Here is a 20,135-nt window from a genome sequence, read left to right on the forward strand (position 1 = left end):
CAAGAGAGGCATTATTTGCGTTGACGGTACTCTTTCAGAAATGTCGGGAATATAACAAGAGTGCATATGTATGCTTCATAGACTTTGGGAAGGCCTTTGACCGAGTGCAGCATATGAAGTTAATAGATGAATTAAAAAACATCAATTTAGACAAAAAAGACATTGAGTTTATTAAGGCTATATACTGGAACCAGAAAGCAGTAGTAAAGGTGAACAATATAGAAACAAATAATATACCGATTGCGAGAGGGGTTAGGCAAGGATGCGTCTTGTCTCCGACGCTTTTCAACGTGTACTCACAGGTCATATTCAGAAAAGCCTTATGGGAAAGAAAAGAGGGAATAAGAATTGGTGGAGAAATCATAAACACCATGAGATTTGCAGATGACACGGTAATTATGGCTGAGAGTATAGAAGATCTACAAACTTTACTAGATGCAAAGTGAATGCATTCAAATGGGACTTGACATCAACACAGATAAGACCAAATTTATGATAGTATCAAGGAGTCCAATAAATAATGAACAACTAACTCTTGGTGGACAGCAAATAGAGAGAGTGACAAAATATAAATATCTGGGAGCTTACATCAACACAGAATTAGATCCAGACCAAGAGATCCGGGTACGAATAGAAATTGCAAGGGCAGCGTTCTTAAAATTCAAACAATTGTTCTGTGACAAAAATCTGAATATTGCGCCGAAACTGAGGTTTGTTGAATGTTACGTCTGGTCGCAACTATTGTACGGGGTAGAAACATGGACACTAAAAGCGCAAATAGTTAAAAAGATTGAAGCCTTTGAACTTTGGATATACCGGAGAATGTTGAGAATCCCATGGACTGCCAGGGTCACCAATGAGGAAGTACTCAGAAGAATGGGTCGAGACAAAAAAAAATCGGTTGCCTGTAAAGTCGGTTTTACGGGCGAAGATTTTACGTGACAACGTCTTTTTCTCGGTAGAATATTTATTGATATGAATATTATTAAATTGCACAATAGGAACAAGGAATTGCCGCTATAAACTCAGTTTCTTAACTTTTGTGTCAATCTAACAATTAATCAATCAATCATAGTTTACGATAATGAAATATTAGTGTACAATTATTTACCTTTATTGTTGTAGTTGTTGTACGTCTTACGTCTTATTAAGGTCTTACATCTTACGATTTTTAAATTTTTTTAAAATTTCAAGTGTTTCTAATAAAATGCATGGGAGGAAATCAGCTTTTTTTAGATTGTCACCTTGAAATATCCATAAATTGACTGTATTTTTGTATCAAAGTGGGCTACTCCAATTAACTCAATTAATATACACAAAATAATATAAACAAAGCTTAAAAGGTTCTTTATGCTTTGAAAGTGGTTTATAAACAACTGAATTGTAATGTATATTTTACCGCCTTTAATAAATATGAAGTATAGACTAAATTTTGTGTAAAAAACAAACATTCAACAGACCTAATAGTAAAAACATATTGATTTAAGTGTGAATTTGAGATAATGTGCTGACAAAATGTTAAATCCTAAGAAAACAAAATTATGTTTTTATGTATATTCATTATACTTAATACTCTTGGGTAAAATACCTCATATCATATATGTCTTTAGACACAGTTAATAATTTTCATTGAAGTTTAAACTATAAAGAATGTTTACAATCATTGCTCAATATTAAATGGATAAATCCATAGCAATATTATAAAAGAATATAGGTCCCTAGGTAATTTCCTAAAATTATATCTGATACTGGTGGTTCCCCCTAAAATAGGACACTGTAAGCACTCCACATTTTCACTACAGACACAGCTGACGATACTTTCAACGATTTTCAACTTTAGCGATTCAACGCGCCTAATTCTCTAGTGCCGCGCGCAGCGGACCGATCATGTTTGAGTGGGAGAGAGACGCAAGGCATTCGCCGGTCCGGCGGGCCTCTCTCTCGTTCGGTGACTCACTGTAACAGACGTGAGCGGGCATTACACTTTTTCTTAAATGACTCCGAGCCACAACCTAATTTAAGACGTTGTCACGTCAAAATTGTTGAGAACGATAAAAGTACGCAAGACTGCATACCTTGGACACATACTAAGAAATAATAAATATAGCCTTCTGCAGGTCATCATGCAGGGTAGAGTCGATGGCAAAAAGGGAATAGGTAGAAAGATGAAGTCATGACTGCGAAATATTCGAGACTGGACAAACATGACTGTAGACGAATTATTCCACGTTGCAAAAGACAGAGAAGCTTTTAAAAATGTGGTCGCCAACCTCCGTTAATGGGGACGGCATAGGAAGAAGAAGAAGAAGGGTGCCTTTCCAGACTTAATTTCTATTATTGCTGAAATAATTTCTTCTGGAGTATATCTGTCATGTATTCGGGCATGCAGACTTGAGTATTTTTAGTTCTGGTTTTACTTTGGTGGTGTGGTCGCGATCTCTAGTTGCTCTTGAGGTTGCTTCAATGTGGGAGACCACTCTGTTGGGAGCTATTGGTACTTTGTTTCTAATTGGGAGTCTGCTTTTACCAAGTTTTCTAAGTAAAGACCATGCTTTTCTTCTTGATTTACTATAAAAATTACAATTTTATAGGCTAGGTTTAAATAATTTATTCACGAACAAAATTATTGTACAAATTTTATGTTTGTTTTTAATAAAAACAGACAAAAAAATGACAAAAAAGTTTTAAATAAAACCATAATGTTCAATTAAAGAAACTGTGACATAATCTTCGAGTAAGTGGTTGAATTAAAATGAAATTTTTAAATGTGATGAACCACCTGTATTTGGAAGTAGAGTGAGTTTGTTTCAAAACTGGATTGATCTGCTACAAAAATAAAAATGATACACACCCTAAAATAGCAAAACATGACAAAGTTTTCTCCTTCTTCTAACGGTGCCTATCCGGATGTTGGCGATCAGCATAGTTATCCTAACTTTCCTTGCAGCTATTCAGAATAGTCTGGTTGTAGACGTACTGAACCACTTCCTTAGGTCTTGAAGCGATCTTTCCCTTCTCCTGATCCTGAAGAGGACCAGGAAGAAGATATTCTCCTTCTTCCTGGTCCCCTCTTTTAAAATACCTTGCGCTTTGAAAAATAAGTTGCAATAAGCCATATCTGTATTTATTTCTCATAACATGACCAAGATATTCTAATTTGCGCTCTTTGATTCTGTTAGCGATCTCGCATTCCTTGCGCATTTTACCTTAATATTAAGGACCTTAATATTAGTCACACGATCCACCCATGAAATTTGTAAGTTGCGCCTGTAAAACCACATCTTGAAGGCCTCAAGCTTTCCTAACGAAGCTTTAAAGAGCGTCCATGCTTTTTCTCCGTATAATATGGAAAATACATAGCATCTGATAGAGATTTTGGTACAAGTGGCAAAACGTGACTTCTGAAAAGAGACTTCATCTTTACGAACGCTGATCTTGCTTTCCCTATGCTTTGTTTTATTTCAGTAGAGTGGTCCCATTGACTGTTTATGTTAAGACCAAAATATGTGTAGATGTTTACTCTGTCAATTGGCTGTTGGTATATCAAAAGATATGGATTTAATATTTCGCGCTTACTAAGTAGAATGTATTTTGTTTAGTTCGTATTGAGATCCAGCCCATATTCTCGACTTATATCTAATATGTGCGACATTATTACTTGCAAACCATCAAGTTCCGCTCCTATCGGAGATTGGAAATCATTCTGGCAATTATAATTTTGTTGGTTACGCGCCTGAATAGTTCAATTGAACTGCATCCAAACCATTCACGGAGATTGCGTAGCCACGAGATTTTACGTCTTCCTACGCTTTTTCTGCCTTTGATTTTTCCCTGCATTATATTCCTTAGTAGTTCGTATTTTTCACCTCTCATGATGTGCCCCAAGTATTCCAATTTCCTAATTTTTTATGAAAACTTCGCATTGTTTTCCAGTTATATATATTTTGTTAAATATAATCGCTATCCATTTTAATCCTTGTTCGTCCATAAGTTTCAGAAATTCTGTATAAAGTTTTTCAGGCCCTACAGCTTTACCATCTTTAGTTTTTCTAATAGCTGCCGTGACTTCTTCAATGGTAATCGGGGGTCCTGTTTGGCATTCTATCTCTTTAATGGCAATCTGCCTTTCATCTGTATGAAAGTATTTATAATGTTACTTCCACATATTTCTTCCAGCTGTCTAGTCTCTTTTCCACACTTAGTAGTGGATTAGTGAACTTTATTTATATTAAATGAATCGTCTTTCTGTTGTAATAGCTTTATTTCCGCACATTGTTCTCTCAGCTGATTACTTTTTTTATCTCTTTATCTACTCTTTTGTATAATGTCTTGTTCTGATCTTTGACCTTTTGCCTCTCTTCCATCATTTCTAGAATCTTATTTGTCATCTACGATTTTTTCCTTTTGTTTTTTTTTTGTTTTTTCCTTAAGTTTTGATGGTTTGACGAATTTTTTTTCTATGTCATGTGAAACTCTATGCAATTTTTCAAGCTCCTGGTTCATTAAATCCATTTGAATAACGGTATTTAAATTGCTATGTAATATATACAGTTTTACAAGTCATCGAGAAGTACTATCGTTGTGCCAATTTGACTGCTAGGTATTTTGCTTCCTCTCTTTCTAATTGATCTTCTAATGTTTCCTTTCTCTTCTTTAACATAACTACCTAGGTTTTTTCTAAGTTAACAGTTTTTTTTATTGTATGCACTAGTTATGAAAAGCATTGAGACCGTTTTGAAGATTTCTTGATACGTAATAAAAATAATAATGTAGCATACTCAATTTAAAGCTTAGGCCATTCCTCTGCATTAGGTATTATTAACCCACACATTAATAAAGTAATTTGCGTACTAAATTCTAAAGAAAAGAAAGAAGAATGGGATTATGACCGCGGAAAGGAGTATTCTCTATCTCCGCATAGAAGTGAACTAGTATCCTTTAGCTCTGATCCATAACCACCCTGGCATTTAATACATTACTAGCAGCATCCAACTGTTAGAGATATTGCTTTCTGTTGCACAAAGATACCTGTTCTAGGTGAGGTGATAATCATACAACACGCACTTCCTAAATATTTGAACGCTGGTGCTGTTTAAATAATTCTGAAAAATAGATGCACAATACAAATATGAATTGAGCATCTGATCCTCCCAGGAGACGCTCATTAAGACAATACCAACTACCCACACTGCACCTATTACAGTTAGTAATATGGCTACTAACAATAGCCAAGAATAATTCCTTGGTCATCTTACCATGCCAGTCAACGAACGTAGATGTTTCACTCTTTAAAATGTCTATAATAGCCTAAAGAAAAGATCTGCTACAGCGCCAGCTAACAGAATGTGCCTTTTAAATGCGATACAAAGATGGGCATAGCGTTGTACTGAACGGCTAGTTCGCTGACCGTCTTAAAAAACTTTACTTAAAGAAGTTACTATTTTTTTTTTACTTGTATTACCTTTTTTTTCTGATTAAAAAAAAACTTTTCTTTATCAAAGCCACCCGGAATACAAATATTTTTATCTTTTCTTTTCCGTTCAACCAACCCCCTTATAGATAACTGCTTTAAGCCTACAGCGACAATGAAGATGGCAATGAAGGGCAGAGGGTAACAGACATTCTTTCTATAAAGGGCCTCTTAAAACCGATAAGGGCCATGTTCGACAAAGTGGACAATTTTATGAGCGATTGTTCCCAGAATGAATAAATTTATAGAGGCTATTCGCTGCAATACTGGCTGTTTTTACGAGAAATGATCTTTATCTTAGTTGGTCACAATAACAAGGGGTTTGCTTAAATAGAAAATAAAGAATTTTGTCTTTTAGTATATGCGGTGTTTCATTGAATTGCAACCAACTTCCATTAGACATAAAATATCCGCATATACTGTTCAAAAATAAAAAGGTTCATATTATAGTGGATCCAATTTTCTTAAATATCTTTCACAACAAAACTCTATTGTGAGTTTAAATAAAACATTAGCCAATTTTTCTTGAAAACATCTGTAATGATTTTCTGTTTATAATTTGAGCATCTTATTTTAAAAATCCGATTTCTAAGCTTACGGAAAAATATACCTTCGTGGCTATCAAGTTTGTTTTCTTCAGCCCATTTTAAAGCTGTGTTGAAAGCTGCTATTGCCTTTGCCGGACTTATTAAAATTGAGTGGCGATATAGGTGATTTTATTAGATACTTGAGGGATGAGATGTATAGCTTCGTTCAAAGTCATCAGATTGCTTCGTGAGAAAAGGTACAAAAATAATGGCATGGAAACGTAAGAAAAACAGTTTACAAATAGTTACCAAAATTTTAAATTAAATAAAATTAAACCGCTACAATAATCAGTCATGAGATACTAAAAGGGGAATAAAGACACAAGAAGAAAATTTAAGATAAGTAATAATAATATCGTATGGCATAGCTTTTGTTGTCTATATAGAGTAGATATTATTAACCCATGAAGGACGAAGTTTTCGAAAATCTTTATTTTACATAAATAATACAAATAACTCTTATGAATGGACAAAACTTACTTAGAAAAAGACAAAAATAATTATTAAATATATTAAAACCTAAAAATATTGCCTGTTGCCAAATGGCAACGCTAGGTTCCTATGGCTACATTAACCGAATGAAATAAAAGTAAAAAATATTCTATGAAATTGAGAGATAATCGGCAAAAAACTTTCTATAGCTATGTATGAAATTTAACATTACACTTTGTGCACAAACCTACTTCACATTTGGCGCATCTTGTTCTCATGATCGACCTGCATTCTTCACCTGCACACCTAATTTTCTTTTTATTTGGTACTGGTTCCAGTAAATGCCCAACTCCATCGTATCTAATATCATCAGATTCTCTATGAAAGGAACGACTTGAGAGTGAACTAGACGGTCGGCCACCTTGTTTTGCAGGCACTCCGTATTTGGTCAGATAGGCTTGCACAATTTCACGCCTAAACTCTAACTGTGTCAACTTGTTGCCGGATTTTTTATGTAGCACCCACGCATTTTGTATAGTCGCATCTAGCATCCAGGTAATCAAGCTCCAGTACCATTTTTTTGCCCTCATTCCTATTCTACAGCGGTTTATATTTTCGTCCATTAGGTCGGTGCCCCCCATTGCATTATTATATTTACCAATCAGGCATGGACTTTGAACCTGGATGATTTTCTTTTCAGCTTGTGAATATCTTTTCACGAGCGATTGTGGTTCCACCCCATAACATGTTGACGCTACACTTACGACGCTGTTATCCAACCATCTTACAACTATAATACCAGTTTCTCTCTCGAGAATCGACTCTACATCACCCCTTTTGCATTTCTGCATATTAGCTTTCGATTCTATATGGCAGTTTTTGGGAATGCGATTTTCCCGTATTGTTCCGGTAAGGCTATAGCCACGATCCTTTATATGTTTCAAAAGGTGGAGGCTCGTAAATAAATTGTCGCAGAAAAATTTGTAGGGTAATCTTGATTTATCATTGGGCAGTTCATCGAGCATTGTGACGAATGGAGCCGCACATGCTCCAAAAACTTTATAATAATGATTATTTGCTTTGGGATCGGTTCCTTGGTACATGCTGAAGCTTACAAGATACCCACTTTTAGTGTTGAGGCACCAAACTTTGTATCCGAAACGAATCGGCTTTCCTTTTATGAACTGTTTACATGAGTGGCGTCCAAAGTATTTCACCATAGATTCGTCGTAATGTAATTCGCCTTCAGGGAAGTAATATTCTTTATATTTTTTCTGTAAATAGTCAGCTAAGGGTCTGATCTTGTAATATTTGTCCCTTTCATCGATGGCTTCATTATTTGCAAGGTGGAAAAAACGCCAAATTGTAAGGAACCGATCTCTTCGCATAGCGTTCATGACCATTGCATTACCCATATCGCCTTTCGTATCCCAGTAAAATTTTTTTCCCGGGAGCCAATTATACCCCGATAGAATCAAAATGGCAAAGAAACACCTCATTTCTCCTGCGGAAATTTTGGGGTCGGGAAAGTTCTTCTGTAGTGCATAACTCGTGCATTGGTTGAGAATGTAACTAATTATACCCTCGTCGAAAAATAATTCGAACATCTCGACAGGTGTCAACGTATTGAATGATTCGTAGCTATATTCTGGGAAACTAGCGGCATTGTCGACCAAATCACCCGTTATCCAATTTAGGGACTCGTATTCAATTTTCTTCCTGGGAAATATCCATCGTTTGAACTGCATCTTGTTCGATGTCGTCATACTCCTTGTCTGCTTCTTCGCCATACATTTGCACCTCAACATTTGCTTCCAGCTGTTTTCTAGACAGATTGTCGATGAATCCTCCCCCATCCTCCTCGCCAGAATCTTCATCAGTGAGGTCTCCAATATTTGGAGGCTCAACATAAATATTTCTAACGTTGACGTCATCTTCGTAAACCATGTTCAAAGCTTTTTGTAGAGAGAAACCCCGCCTGAAAAAACAAGATGCCTGTAGATACTAGCGTTGCCATATGGCAACGCGATGAATAAAAACAAAATATTGTAAAAGATCGCTTTTTTTCAAGGGTTGTCAAATATTCACAGAGGGAAAATGACCTTTCTATTAGAGCATAATTGTTACTTTAGCCACTTAGATGTAATAGTTATTCAGAAGTAATTGACAAATTGAGCTACTTACACAAATCTTATATCCATTTTTACAACTATCAAAAACGGTGACTATAAAATCTCACAAACACCAACGAATTAAGTTTTTGTTAGGTGTATACCTTCAAATCACTTATTTTCTGCAGATTGGCACGTTCTTGGAAACAAAACAAACTAACATAACCTCAAAATAATAAGATTCGTACGTCAATACCAGTGTTGCCATATGGCAACTCCAGTCCTTCATGGGTTAATATTCAATATTAATTACCTAAATTTAAAATTTACAATTGTATGGTGTCCACAATTTACCAAACAATATTTGTTTATATCTCTGCATCCCGTATATTGGACATGAAAATAAAGTTTCCACCATATTTTCTACTCGCATACATCGCATTTGATACAACAAACGTACTCGCTTAATTGCACCGATTCAATGCTACCTTCCTCGCTTAAATAGTCAAAATAAACATATCTTAATGGACCCTGTACTTGGCACAAATCCTAAGTAGATATTTTGTGACGACTGTTGTATATATTGCACTTGCAGTTCTAAATAAAACTACCACCGAAAGCTATTGCTTGTACAAACAAACCAAAAATTGGAACAAACGAACTGTAAAGCTTTATTTTTATGTAAACTAAAATTTGTAGCTTTTATAGAGAGAAATTAAGATAAAAATAAGAAGAGAATACACACATTCTAAAATTAGAATGTGTGTATTAGGAAGTGAAAAATGTTTTGTGCAGACACTTCCACAAAATGATTTGATTTAATTCATTTTGATTATAAATAAAGTATCCGACTTTAAATAAAACACAATGACTTACTATGCAATAATTACGGAATAGGTACAAAGAACCGGATAGAGGTGCAGGAAATGTCATAACATTTAGGCCACGAACCTTTTGTAAACTGTAAAGTAAAGATTTTCTGTAAACAATGTAGCACATATGGTGCAGAAAAAGTTTACGATTTACTCTAAAAATTCTGTGTAAAAAATCAAGAGTAATTCAGAGAACCATAAAGGAATTGTTGTTTGGATTAACGATAAGAAATACAGTTTGAAATATGATTATAAGGGTTAGAACTGGAATTACTGATGCGTTAGAGTAGATACCACATATGGAGTATTTCGGAACCGTGACCAGAATATGTGTTTATTACATTACATTATACCACATTACGTATGTGTTATACTACAATCTGGGTAATGATAAAAGTGATGACACTTTCCTAGTTGTGTCCTAGTACTTGATACTATTGATTTTCTTTCATTTTTTTCTATAGTTTGCATAAATCTTTATTTAATATAATTTGGTTAATAAATGTAACTTTTTTAAGAATTTCTTTTAGCACAGGCCCTAAAATACTGCCAGCAATATGGTGACCGCTGCTTCAGCCACCGCTAATCCTAACCGATCCCGCTCATATCGTTTCCGCATATACCGTCACCGTGCATACGGTTGACTAGAACAACTTTGAAACGTCTGTATCCGAATTTTCCAGACATTCAAGAAGTCTTTCATGGTCAACTTTGGGTCTTAAATATTTTTTATTACCAAAGACAGCTGAAATAAAAAATATACATAATTTAGGCATACATAATATTTTATGTATGCCTAAGGGCCCGACGTCCATAAAAATGGACATCCTTGTTTTAGATAAAAAAACAAACTCAAAATGGTTTGCTAAGACAACTATATCACATAAATATATTTAAAATATCGTATGTTATTAAACTAACTCACATTTAGGTTAATGATCTAATAAAATTAGCTACTTATTAGCAATTGTTTTTCTACAACTGCCCGCCATGTTTGTCACTTGCGATTAGCAGGTTAACTAAGTTAAAATGTTCTCTCAGCAATACGGCGCGCTGTTGTCAGGTTCACTGCTATGTACACTACGATGGACCGTGGGACTAGGTGCTGTAAATTTAGTTCTTACCAAAAAATATATATAATACATAAATGTCCATTTAATTGGACATCAGGTCTCAGGAGAATATATGCTTGTCGCAGTCGACGTTTTTATTTGCACGAAGGTTATTCTTAGATTTATTTATGTTAAAATTAATGATATACTTTAAGTAATTTAATTCCATTTTTATACCTTAACTAATAGTTCTTTACCAGTATCTGAAAAGCACAGTTGATTGTAGATAATTGGGAGTACACATAACTTAATAAGAGCATATAATATAATAAGGGACTAAATTCATTTTTTCTTCAACAGTTTTACTGTATGAATTTACAATATGGATTTACTTGGCCACACTATGATTGCGGAAGCTATATAGTTATTGGACCCAATTAACTGATCTGATTCAAACCTCGAACGTCGCGCCGGTTTGAATAGAACACGTCTTCGAATTCCATATCTCAATAAACTAATTTAATCTTCAGAAAGTCCTTCTGCATCCTCAATTAATATCGTGTTACAAAATCTCGCATTTGTTGCAACTGTACGACGCTACGTACAACTTCTCAAATTCTCTTTGAATTCTATCTCCTTTCGATTGCCGTAATCTCATTTGCACGGGAGACCGTGGATCGATTGCTGGTGTATACTTGCATCTAGTTTTCGTTTCCTGCAGTTTCTAATACTGCTTATTATAAGCTGTGTGTTTGGTTTATTTGCAGGTAGTGCTTGCAATTAGGCAAACGGCAATGTGTTAAGTGGATATTGGAGAATACGGAAGCCGAGTGAACGATAATTAGGAAGCTGTTACTCGTAGGAAGCGAATTTCTATGGGGCGAATAATCGAGATACAAACTTTGCGAGAGTTATTCACCCCTGATTATGCTTCGGTTCAAAAGATAACTATGGAAAAATTGCATTATCAATTTATTTTGAAACGTGTCGATTGAGATAAGTACACAGTATCAGAGAAATGTTTATTGAATAATGTTAAAACTAGCAATTCAGCGGCATTCAGATTTAAGCATACATCTAGTTTTTCTTGGAGCTTAACTGACACAATAACTTTAAGAAACATACAGGATATGACTATATAAAAATACTAAGTATTTGTAAATTTATATACAAAAAAGTGAAGAAAAAAGCTTTAAGATAGCAATAAAAAAGAAGCTATACTTACAAGAGACGATGAGATCAAGGACAAGATAAAAGATAGAAACTTTTTTTCAAAATTTATTAATCGGGTACATTGGCGTCAATTTAAGTCTGAGAGTCAAACCGTTGCACTTTTCTTACATAAAATTGGCCGCTCGTTCTTCTCCCATGCTCAAAATTTGCCTACATCTAGCGATTTGGAAGAAAAAATGCCATATAAATGCCTATATGTCATGAAAATTTCGTGAAAATGAAAAGTTAATATTTCGTTTCAAATTTGATTTTTTCCCTAGTATAATAGTCAAGGGTGATGAAAATTTATCACAGTTGCTGTAACTACTATCCAACAATTGTTTTCGGTTCTATTTGGATTAACTAACAAAATTTTGCAAATTTTTAAAATAAAGTTTCTATTTGCCCTAAGCCTACAAGCATTCGTCCTTTACTCATTGTGTACTATTTGAAATTATATTATATAAATAATTTAATATACTGTATATCAAAAAACTTAAGAACTCGCGCCATGAGAGAAACTCTCACACAGGTCTGCAGACGACCAACAAGTATACGATATCTATTACCTGTCTATTACTGGTAATTTTTTATCCTAACTTTGAAACATCTTCTTTTTCTTCTTCTTTTGGCATCATAACCCTGGATGGGTCTTTGCCTGTCTGGCTATGTCCTTCCATTCAGATCTCTCTTGGGCCCTTTTCCTCCATTGTCTTGTATTCATGTTTCTCAGTTTGTCTTTCACGTCATCCAACTTACCGGCTTCCACTGTAACATCTTCTTTGTCGCTTTCGTGTCTTCTTGTCGCTGAACATGTCCCAGCCATGACAGTTTTTGACTTTTGACAAATCTTACAATGTCATACCCTTCATTCAGTTCATTAACCTAATCGTTTATTGCCAAACTTTACTTCAACCAAACAGCCATTATTAATACCAACAACAGAGAATCAAAGCCAAGTAGTATTGAACGAGGCCTAAGACAGGGCTGTGTACTGTCTCCCACCCTCTTTAACGTGTATTCTGAGAATCTATATAGGGAAGCTTTAAAAGATCAAAAAGGAATTATCATAGGAGGAGAAATAATTAACAATATACGGTACGCCAACGATACTATGATTCTAGCTGAAAACATCGACGATCTGCAGGAGCTAATCAATAGAGTTGACATGGAATGCACAAATTGGGGGCTGTCGATAAATATCGATAAAACTAAATACATGGTGACCAGTAAAGTGGATATCGGCGCAACCCAACTGATATTAAACCAACAACCGCTGCAGAGAGTTCAGAGATTCAAATAACTTGGATGTTGGATTACCCAATATCTGGATCCATCCTTCGAAATTCGATGTGGAATTGAACAGGCAAGAAACTCATTTCAAAAATTCAAGCCTCTATTATCCAATAACTCATTAAATTTGGAAATCCGTAAAAAGTTTACAAGATGTTACGTGTGGTCTGTACTTTTTTATGGATGTGAAACTTGGACTTTAAACGCCGATATCATGAATAAAATCGAGGCGTTTCAGATGTGGTTGTATCGAAGGATACTAAAAATTCCATGGACTAGCAGAACCAGAAACGACGAGGTTCTTCGAAGAATGGGACATCAACGAACTCTATTAAATATTATTAAGAGGCGTCAACTAGAATATCTTGGACATATAATCAAAGGACCAAGATATGAGTTCCTTCGGCTAATTCTCAACGGTAAAATCGAAGGAAAGAAATGGATAGGACGGAAGAAACTCTCTTGGTTGAGGAATTTGCGGCAGTGGACAGGTTTGACAGCGGACCAATTGCTACACGTAGCGCAAGACCGAGATCAGTATAACAATATTATAAGCATGGTAGACGCCGACGTTCCGTAGGGATATGGCACTCTAAGAAGAGAAGAAGTTGAAGTGACGATTACACCCAACATCTATATAATGTTACTCTAGCTTTAGTCCCAGAAAAATTTTCAGGAGCTTTTAAAATCTGAAGATCTTTTAATAAAGGCAACTGAGCGTAAACAAGACCTGTGTCTCAATCTTTGGATAATCACTTTTAAAAATATTTAATAATTTTTGTTAATACTAATGCCTTTCTTTCTTTTATAGGTAGGCTGGGTAAAAGCCGATACAAAAGCCATTCAAGCAATCCACGATCACGTGATTACACACAACCCTAGAGTTAGCGTTTCTCACAATGACCATACAACGTGGAATCTTCACATCAAAAACGTTCAAGAAGAAGACGGTGGGCAGTATATGTGTCAGATCAATACTGATCCCATGAAAAGTCAGGTAAGTTATAAATGTTAAGTTTTTGGTATCTAAATTGACAAGAGTTTTAAAAGTAAGTTTTAAAATAGTAGTGAGTATTAGAGCTTTTTTACGTCAATTTCGCAAATATCGTTAAAATGAAAAGTATTTTGTTGAATATTTTCATTGAAAATTGTCGCTGTTTTAGTATTTAACTTTTTAAGGTCAAAAAAATCATTATGACATAATTTGTGTACTGCGAATTGTTGTTTGCAACGAGCATTTCGGATTAACATAGCGTAATGAGTCGATAGATGAATAGGCCCCTTCATTTAAAGCTTTAGTGATATTTCTTTCTATTAAAGAGTGGCAGCTGTCACCCTCATTTTGAGTATGGTTGACAACTAAATAGCGATGAGTTATACAAGAAATTTTAAAATAGTTTACAGCTTACTGATTCATTGAAATTAGGTACTTGTTTTTTCCTTGGACCCTACAATTGTCTGAGTAAAATATGAATTTCAAATCGTCAGAATCAGTTTTTATAGATGTTTGTTCCAAATACATCAGCAGCCACAAATTAATGTCTATGGTACCTTTACTGCCTTCTCCTTTGTGTCAAACATAGCTGTGCATATTTCCCAGTCCCTTTTACTGAAGTTCCCATATAGAGAAATGATATGTTGACAGCTTATATTTATAATAGAAAGCGGAAACGTCTCCTTTTGGTGTCGGCAGAGCAGATTGTAGATCCAAACAAGCAACTTTTTGTAAGGTAGTTACATTCTTTTTGTAAAGTGTTTTTACCTCGTTTACCTTTTACCTTTTTTGGAAGAAAAGAATGCATAGTTAAATATATAATTAAATTACGATATAAACCAATTTTTACAAATTCATCATTGTCTTTTTGGCAATCAGCATTATCATTGTACAGATCTGGCAATGTCTTGCCTCCTTTCACATATTTTTTTGGGGTACTACTTCGACAATAGTGGCTCTTTATTATTAGAATTGAAGAAAAGTGTTTACGAACCCTGTTCATAGTTTTGTTACAAAATGTTTTATGCATGCTATGTTTACCTGTTTGATCGTTGCTTATAAAGCCACTTTTGGTCTTTCTAATAACAGTTCGAATACATCTATTAGTAACTCCCAGTCACATTTAAGTCTACATTCATTACAAGATGGCCTAAAATGCGAGCCTGTACAAGATTACCGTTAACATTTGTGTATGTTTGGCCTGAATTTCTAAGAAAATTTCTGACATTTCTTTTCCATTGGTCCGGACAAGCCTTTCTTTTTTTACTTTTAGGTTTATTAATCGTGACGATAAAACGTGACGTCTTCTGGTACTTCAGTCTCCACATTTTTATCAGAGACCTCTGTAAATGTAGACGATACATTATCATCATCATTCACATCATGAGGGTCCGCATCACAACTAAAGTGGGTTTATTTTTTGTTTAAACCGGTAGATGTCATCAAATAATATTGATATTATTACTTACGATACTCCTGCTCGAGATAGGATTAATTCACTTCTTTTCTAATAACCTTTTGGATCTGACATTTTTAAAACAATAAATTTATTCCTTTTACTTAATGTGACACCACTCCAAAATTCTCACTGATATAGTTTGAAAATATCTAAAATGGACTACTACTATAATAGTAGCACAACTCCTAAATGCTGGTATTGCATAGAAACTTGATATCGACAGGGTCCGACTTCCACTGCACAACTAAAAAGGGCTAGTATTACAAGAGACAATTTATCTCAATTAACAACATGTCATAGCGACACTAGTGACGTCTAGCGGACATTTTTGCTATTAAGATTGTGCCAGTGCCAGGTTAGACATAAGGTTTTATCAAGCATTTTGGTGATGTCAATTAAATTTTGTCAATTTTTGAGTCAAGCCACTATTGCATACAGCCGACGATTTGATCATACAATATTTAAACTTGTTCAGTTTATTTTTTTAAATGTAAATAATCTATTGCATAAGTAGAATTGGATTAGATAAATCACAAATACTCTTTAGTTATTATTAATTTTAAGAAATTTTCTGTAATTTATATAAAATACGAAATTTCTATTTGTAGTTACAACTACTTCTGGGAAGTTGGATTTAGTTTTCGCTGTGTACGTATTATTATCATTTTCCTCTAAGAATTTTGTTTGAGAGTTTAAGTGCAACTACGTATAATATGTAAATGGCAGACTTGTTTTAATGGACAGCTTTAAAATGGTAATGAACTAAAAAGAAGAGGGAAACTACGTGAAACACTTTAATTTCGATTGGGAATACATTTTCATATGCAGATAAAAAATTGACGTAAAAAGTTTACGGCTTCAAATTGAAATAAGGGAAATGGGGACCTGTTTAAAATTAAGGCGCATTCAATTTGATTTGCTAGATATGCAAATAAGTCGTATTTCGAAACAGAGAGTGACAGAATATCTGACTATTTGAAATAGGTGACAGAAGTTAACTATTTTAATTGGTAGTTGGTGGAAATTACCTATTCAAATATCAAATAAACATTACACATGTTCACATATTGACAAATCTGCGAAGTAAGTAGGCCATCAAAGTAAAATCACGGTATTTTTTGTTAAAAGCTTTATATTGGTTCTTGTAATTTTAAGCTTTTTGTCTTTTTTTAGGTAAAATGATGTCGTCTGTATTTTTCGATACTGGGTGTTATTTATTACGCTCTCCTCTGGTCGGGTCTTAAATCTGCTTGTTTTTTTTTTTCTTTATTTTTTGTATAACACCTGTATGGTGTTTGTATACTGCTATTTGGTCACAAATGACCAATTATTAGTTATGTTATGCACAGCACTATGTTTTATTTTATTGTTGTCATTATTATTATCCCATCCTCTTTCATTTGATGTCTCATACGTCAAAATCAGACCAATAGTAACGAGGATACAATATAGTGCCATTTTGGCAATGTCTTTCCATCTGTTTTTTATGTTAACGTATTGGATATCCCCTCCTCTTTCATTTAACGTGTTACACGTAGTAATCTGACTAGTAACAACAGAGAAACGATATAGTGCCGTTTTGGCATTGTCTTTGCGTTTGTTTTTTGTTCTTATTCATATTCATTAACATTATTAACATTAACATTATTAACAATATTAATATATTCATTACGAACTCCCCTTTCCATCGATATCTTGCACGTTGTTGTACGTTGAGCTGTTTAGACGTTACAAGCTTAGTGTCCTTTTGGCAATGCCGATATCTTTGTTTTTTGTGTTAACGTATTCGTCACCCCCTCCCCTTTTCGACGATACCTCACACGTCACGATCGGACAAGTTGTTTTACCCCCACCACAAAAAGGTCAAAAAATGACCAGAATGGACCTTAGCGATTTCCCATGTTAATTTCCATAAGAGTTGTGCCCGTTCTCTTGTTGCCCCTTTACTTTCTACTTAGTACACTAAACTGTTACTCATTTACACTAACTCAAATGGTTTTGTTGACTTCTCTTCTCTTGAGTCTTCTCTTTAGTTCAGTGTTATCAAGAGGCTAGATTGCCTCGACACTGATTAGACCCATAGTAACCTATGGATGTGAAACTTGGGTAATGACGAAAAAAGATGAAGCCCAACTGAGGACATTCGAGAGAAAAATACTGAGGAAAGTATATGGCCCGGTACAAGAGGAAGATGGCACATGGAGAATCAGGAAAAACGACGAGGTTAATGAGTTAAATGAACGTTATGACATTGTAATATTTGTGAAAAGTCAAAGACTGTCATGGCTGGGATATGTGCAGAGACACAACGATGCAAAAACAACAAAGAAAATGTTACAATGGAAGCCCATAGGAGGCGAAAAAAAGGAAGGCCCAGAACGAGATGGTTGGATGACGTGGAAGACGACCTGAAAACAATGAACATAAGACAATGGAGAAGAAGGGCACAAGAGAGATCTGAATGGAAGGACATAGCCAGACAGGCAAAGACTCGTCCAGGGTTATGATGCCAAAAGAAGAAGAAGAAGATTGCCTCGACATTCACATGACTATGCAGCCTCTGCTCGTAACTTGCTGTTGTTCTTTTGATTACTTCCCTCACAGTTTCCATACCCTAATTCTGGTGGAGGTGCTGTTTCGGATATACCAAGGAGCATAAACAATGTTCCTCAGTACTGTTTTGAAATCTCTGGATATTATGTAAATTACTAGCTTTGGTACAGCCCCAGAGTTGGCACCCATATAATCTGCTTGTGAGTATTAAAAGTGCCATTTTCCTTTTACGTAATTTCGTTTTCCATATTATTAAAAATTTCGTGTGGTATCCATTTTGGCTTTGCCAGTTTTATAGATGATATTTTCTGTCAAAATCAGCAGTGTGCTATTTTCTCATCAAGATATCTAGATTTATATCCCATAGAGATCGTTTTTTCTTTTTTTTTTGCATGGGTCTTAGTATTTCTGCTATTATCCATCCTCATTTTCTTCTTCTTTTACTGCACCCAATTTTGTTTCATAAACGGTCTTTAATGTATCTTTCATTCTTATCCAGTTGTCCTCATTCCTTTTCTCTTTGCTTGATGTCAACTTTATTTTTTGTTTGCCTACATTGATTATTTCTTGTTTTGTGTCATGATTATTTCTCTTGAATTTAAACATTTTGATGAGACTATATATTTTTAGTTAACTGCCTAGGGATTATTATTTTTTTATCGCTCTGAATACGTATAAGTTTGTGTGTACTTAAAAGTTAGCTGTTTATAATAAATTATGTTTGGGATTAGAGTATTCAGATGTGTCCATAAACGAGCACTTTTTCTTTTAAACTACTTCACTCTAAACTAAACTACATTCAAGTATTTTTTTTTTGAACCTATTCTCTATCCTTTCATTGTTGGATGTAGGTCTCCCCCAGTTCTCTCCATCTTTCCCTATCTTGAGCTGTTCTCTGCCATGTGGGACCTCCTTGTTTCCTGATGTCATCTTTCCACCTCATCTGTGGTCTGCCTCTTGATCTCTTTGCATTGCATGGACGCCACTTTCCGATGGCATTGTTCCATCGTCCGTCTTGGAGACGTTCATTGTGTCCAGCCCATTTCCATTTCAGTTTTGCTGCTTGTTCTATCGCGTCTACTGTCTTTGTTCTGGTTCTGATCCACTGGTTACGTTTTCTATCTTTAAGTGATATACCCAACATTTGTCTCTCCTTCGCTCTTTGTGCCTTCCCATTCGAGTATTAATCTCACATGAACCCTCAAAATTTTATTAGTTTTGGCCTATAATTTACTTGTACAAGTATGTAACGGGACATATTATTTAGATGCATTTTACAATAAATATTGCGTTCAATACAACACAGCAACTATTTGAAGAAGTGGAGAATACCTTTCAATGGAGTGGAACACAATACCACAGCAAGACATTAACCATCTAATCACGAGTTTACCTCACAGATGTAGGACGGTAATTATCAACTGTGGAGATGGGAGCACTTGCGTTAGTTTACCCTTGAAAAAATTTACCTTTTATCAGATAGGTTCACATAAAATAAGTGGAAAAAAGCGGTATATCATTGAATGTTTTACACATTTATAGGTTATTTTATACAAAATAAGTGAGAATTGAAACTGTTATATTCTATTAAAAGCAATATAAAAACTAGAATTATTCAGTATAAGTTTTGTTTAGAAAACTACTCACTAATATCGCACACATAAGTATTATTGCTATTTTTGCTCGGGAAATTCAGCGATGTTATTTCCATGTGCTATATTCTTGTAGTAATGATGAAAACGTGGAGGGATCCACTGCAAACTTATCTGTAGGTTTTTAGATAATATGGGCCGTAATGCATTACTTACAGGATGAATATCTGTTGGCCAGTTGGTTCCTCTACGAGAATTTTGATTTAAGTCTATCATCATAAAGTCCCCTTGAAAAGACGTTTTGTGAAAGATCTGACGATCGTACTTGCAGATGAACAACTTTACTAATGACGAGGAAATCTTCATGATTAGAATTTTTCTTCTCTTTACAAACGGAGCAGCATTGTTGTCGAACAGTGATTTAAAATTTTTAAAATCCTCAAACTTCATATCTTATACTTCAATTACATCTTTAAATTTACACTGCCTGATAAATTGCTGCCAGTCC

General features: G+C 34.8%; 1 protein-coding gene across 1 annotated transcript in view; it reads left to right on the top strand.

The window, feature by feature from the left end:
- Positions 1 to 20,135, top strand: part of LOC140433998 (lachesin-like) — a 675,206-nt gene that overhangs the window by 500,962 nt on the left and 154,109 nt on the right. Inside the window, exon 4 of the mRNA XM_072521967.1 lies at positions 13,841 to 14,026. Within this exon, the coding sequence (XP_072378068.1) occupies positions 13,841 to 14,026 (186 nt within the window). The remainder of the gene's footprint in view (positions 1 to 13,840; positions 14,027 to 20,135) is intronic.

This window comes from Diabrotica undecimpunctata, chromosome 2, assembly GCF_040954645.1.
Source record: "Diabrotica undecimpunctata isolate CICGRU chromosome 2, icDiaUnde3, whole genome shotgun sequence".
Taxonomy (NCBI): Eukaryota; Metazoa; Arthropoda; class Insecta; order Coleoptera; family Chrysomelidae; genus Diabrotica; species Diabrotica undecimpunctata.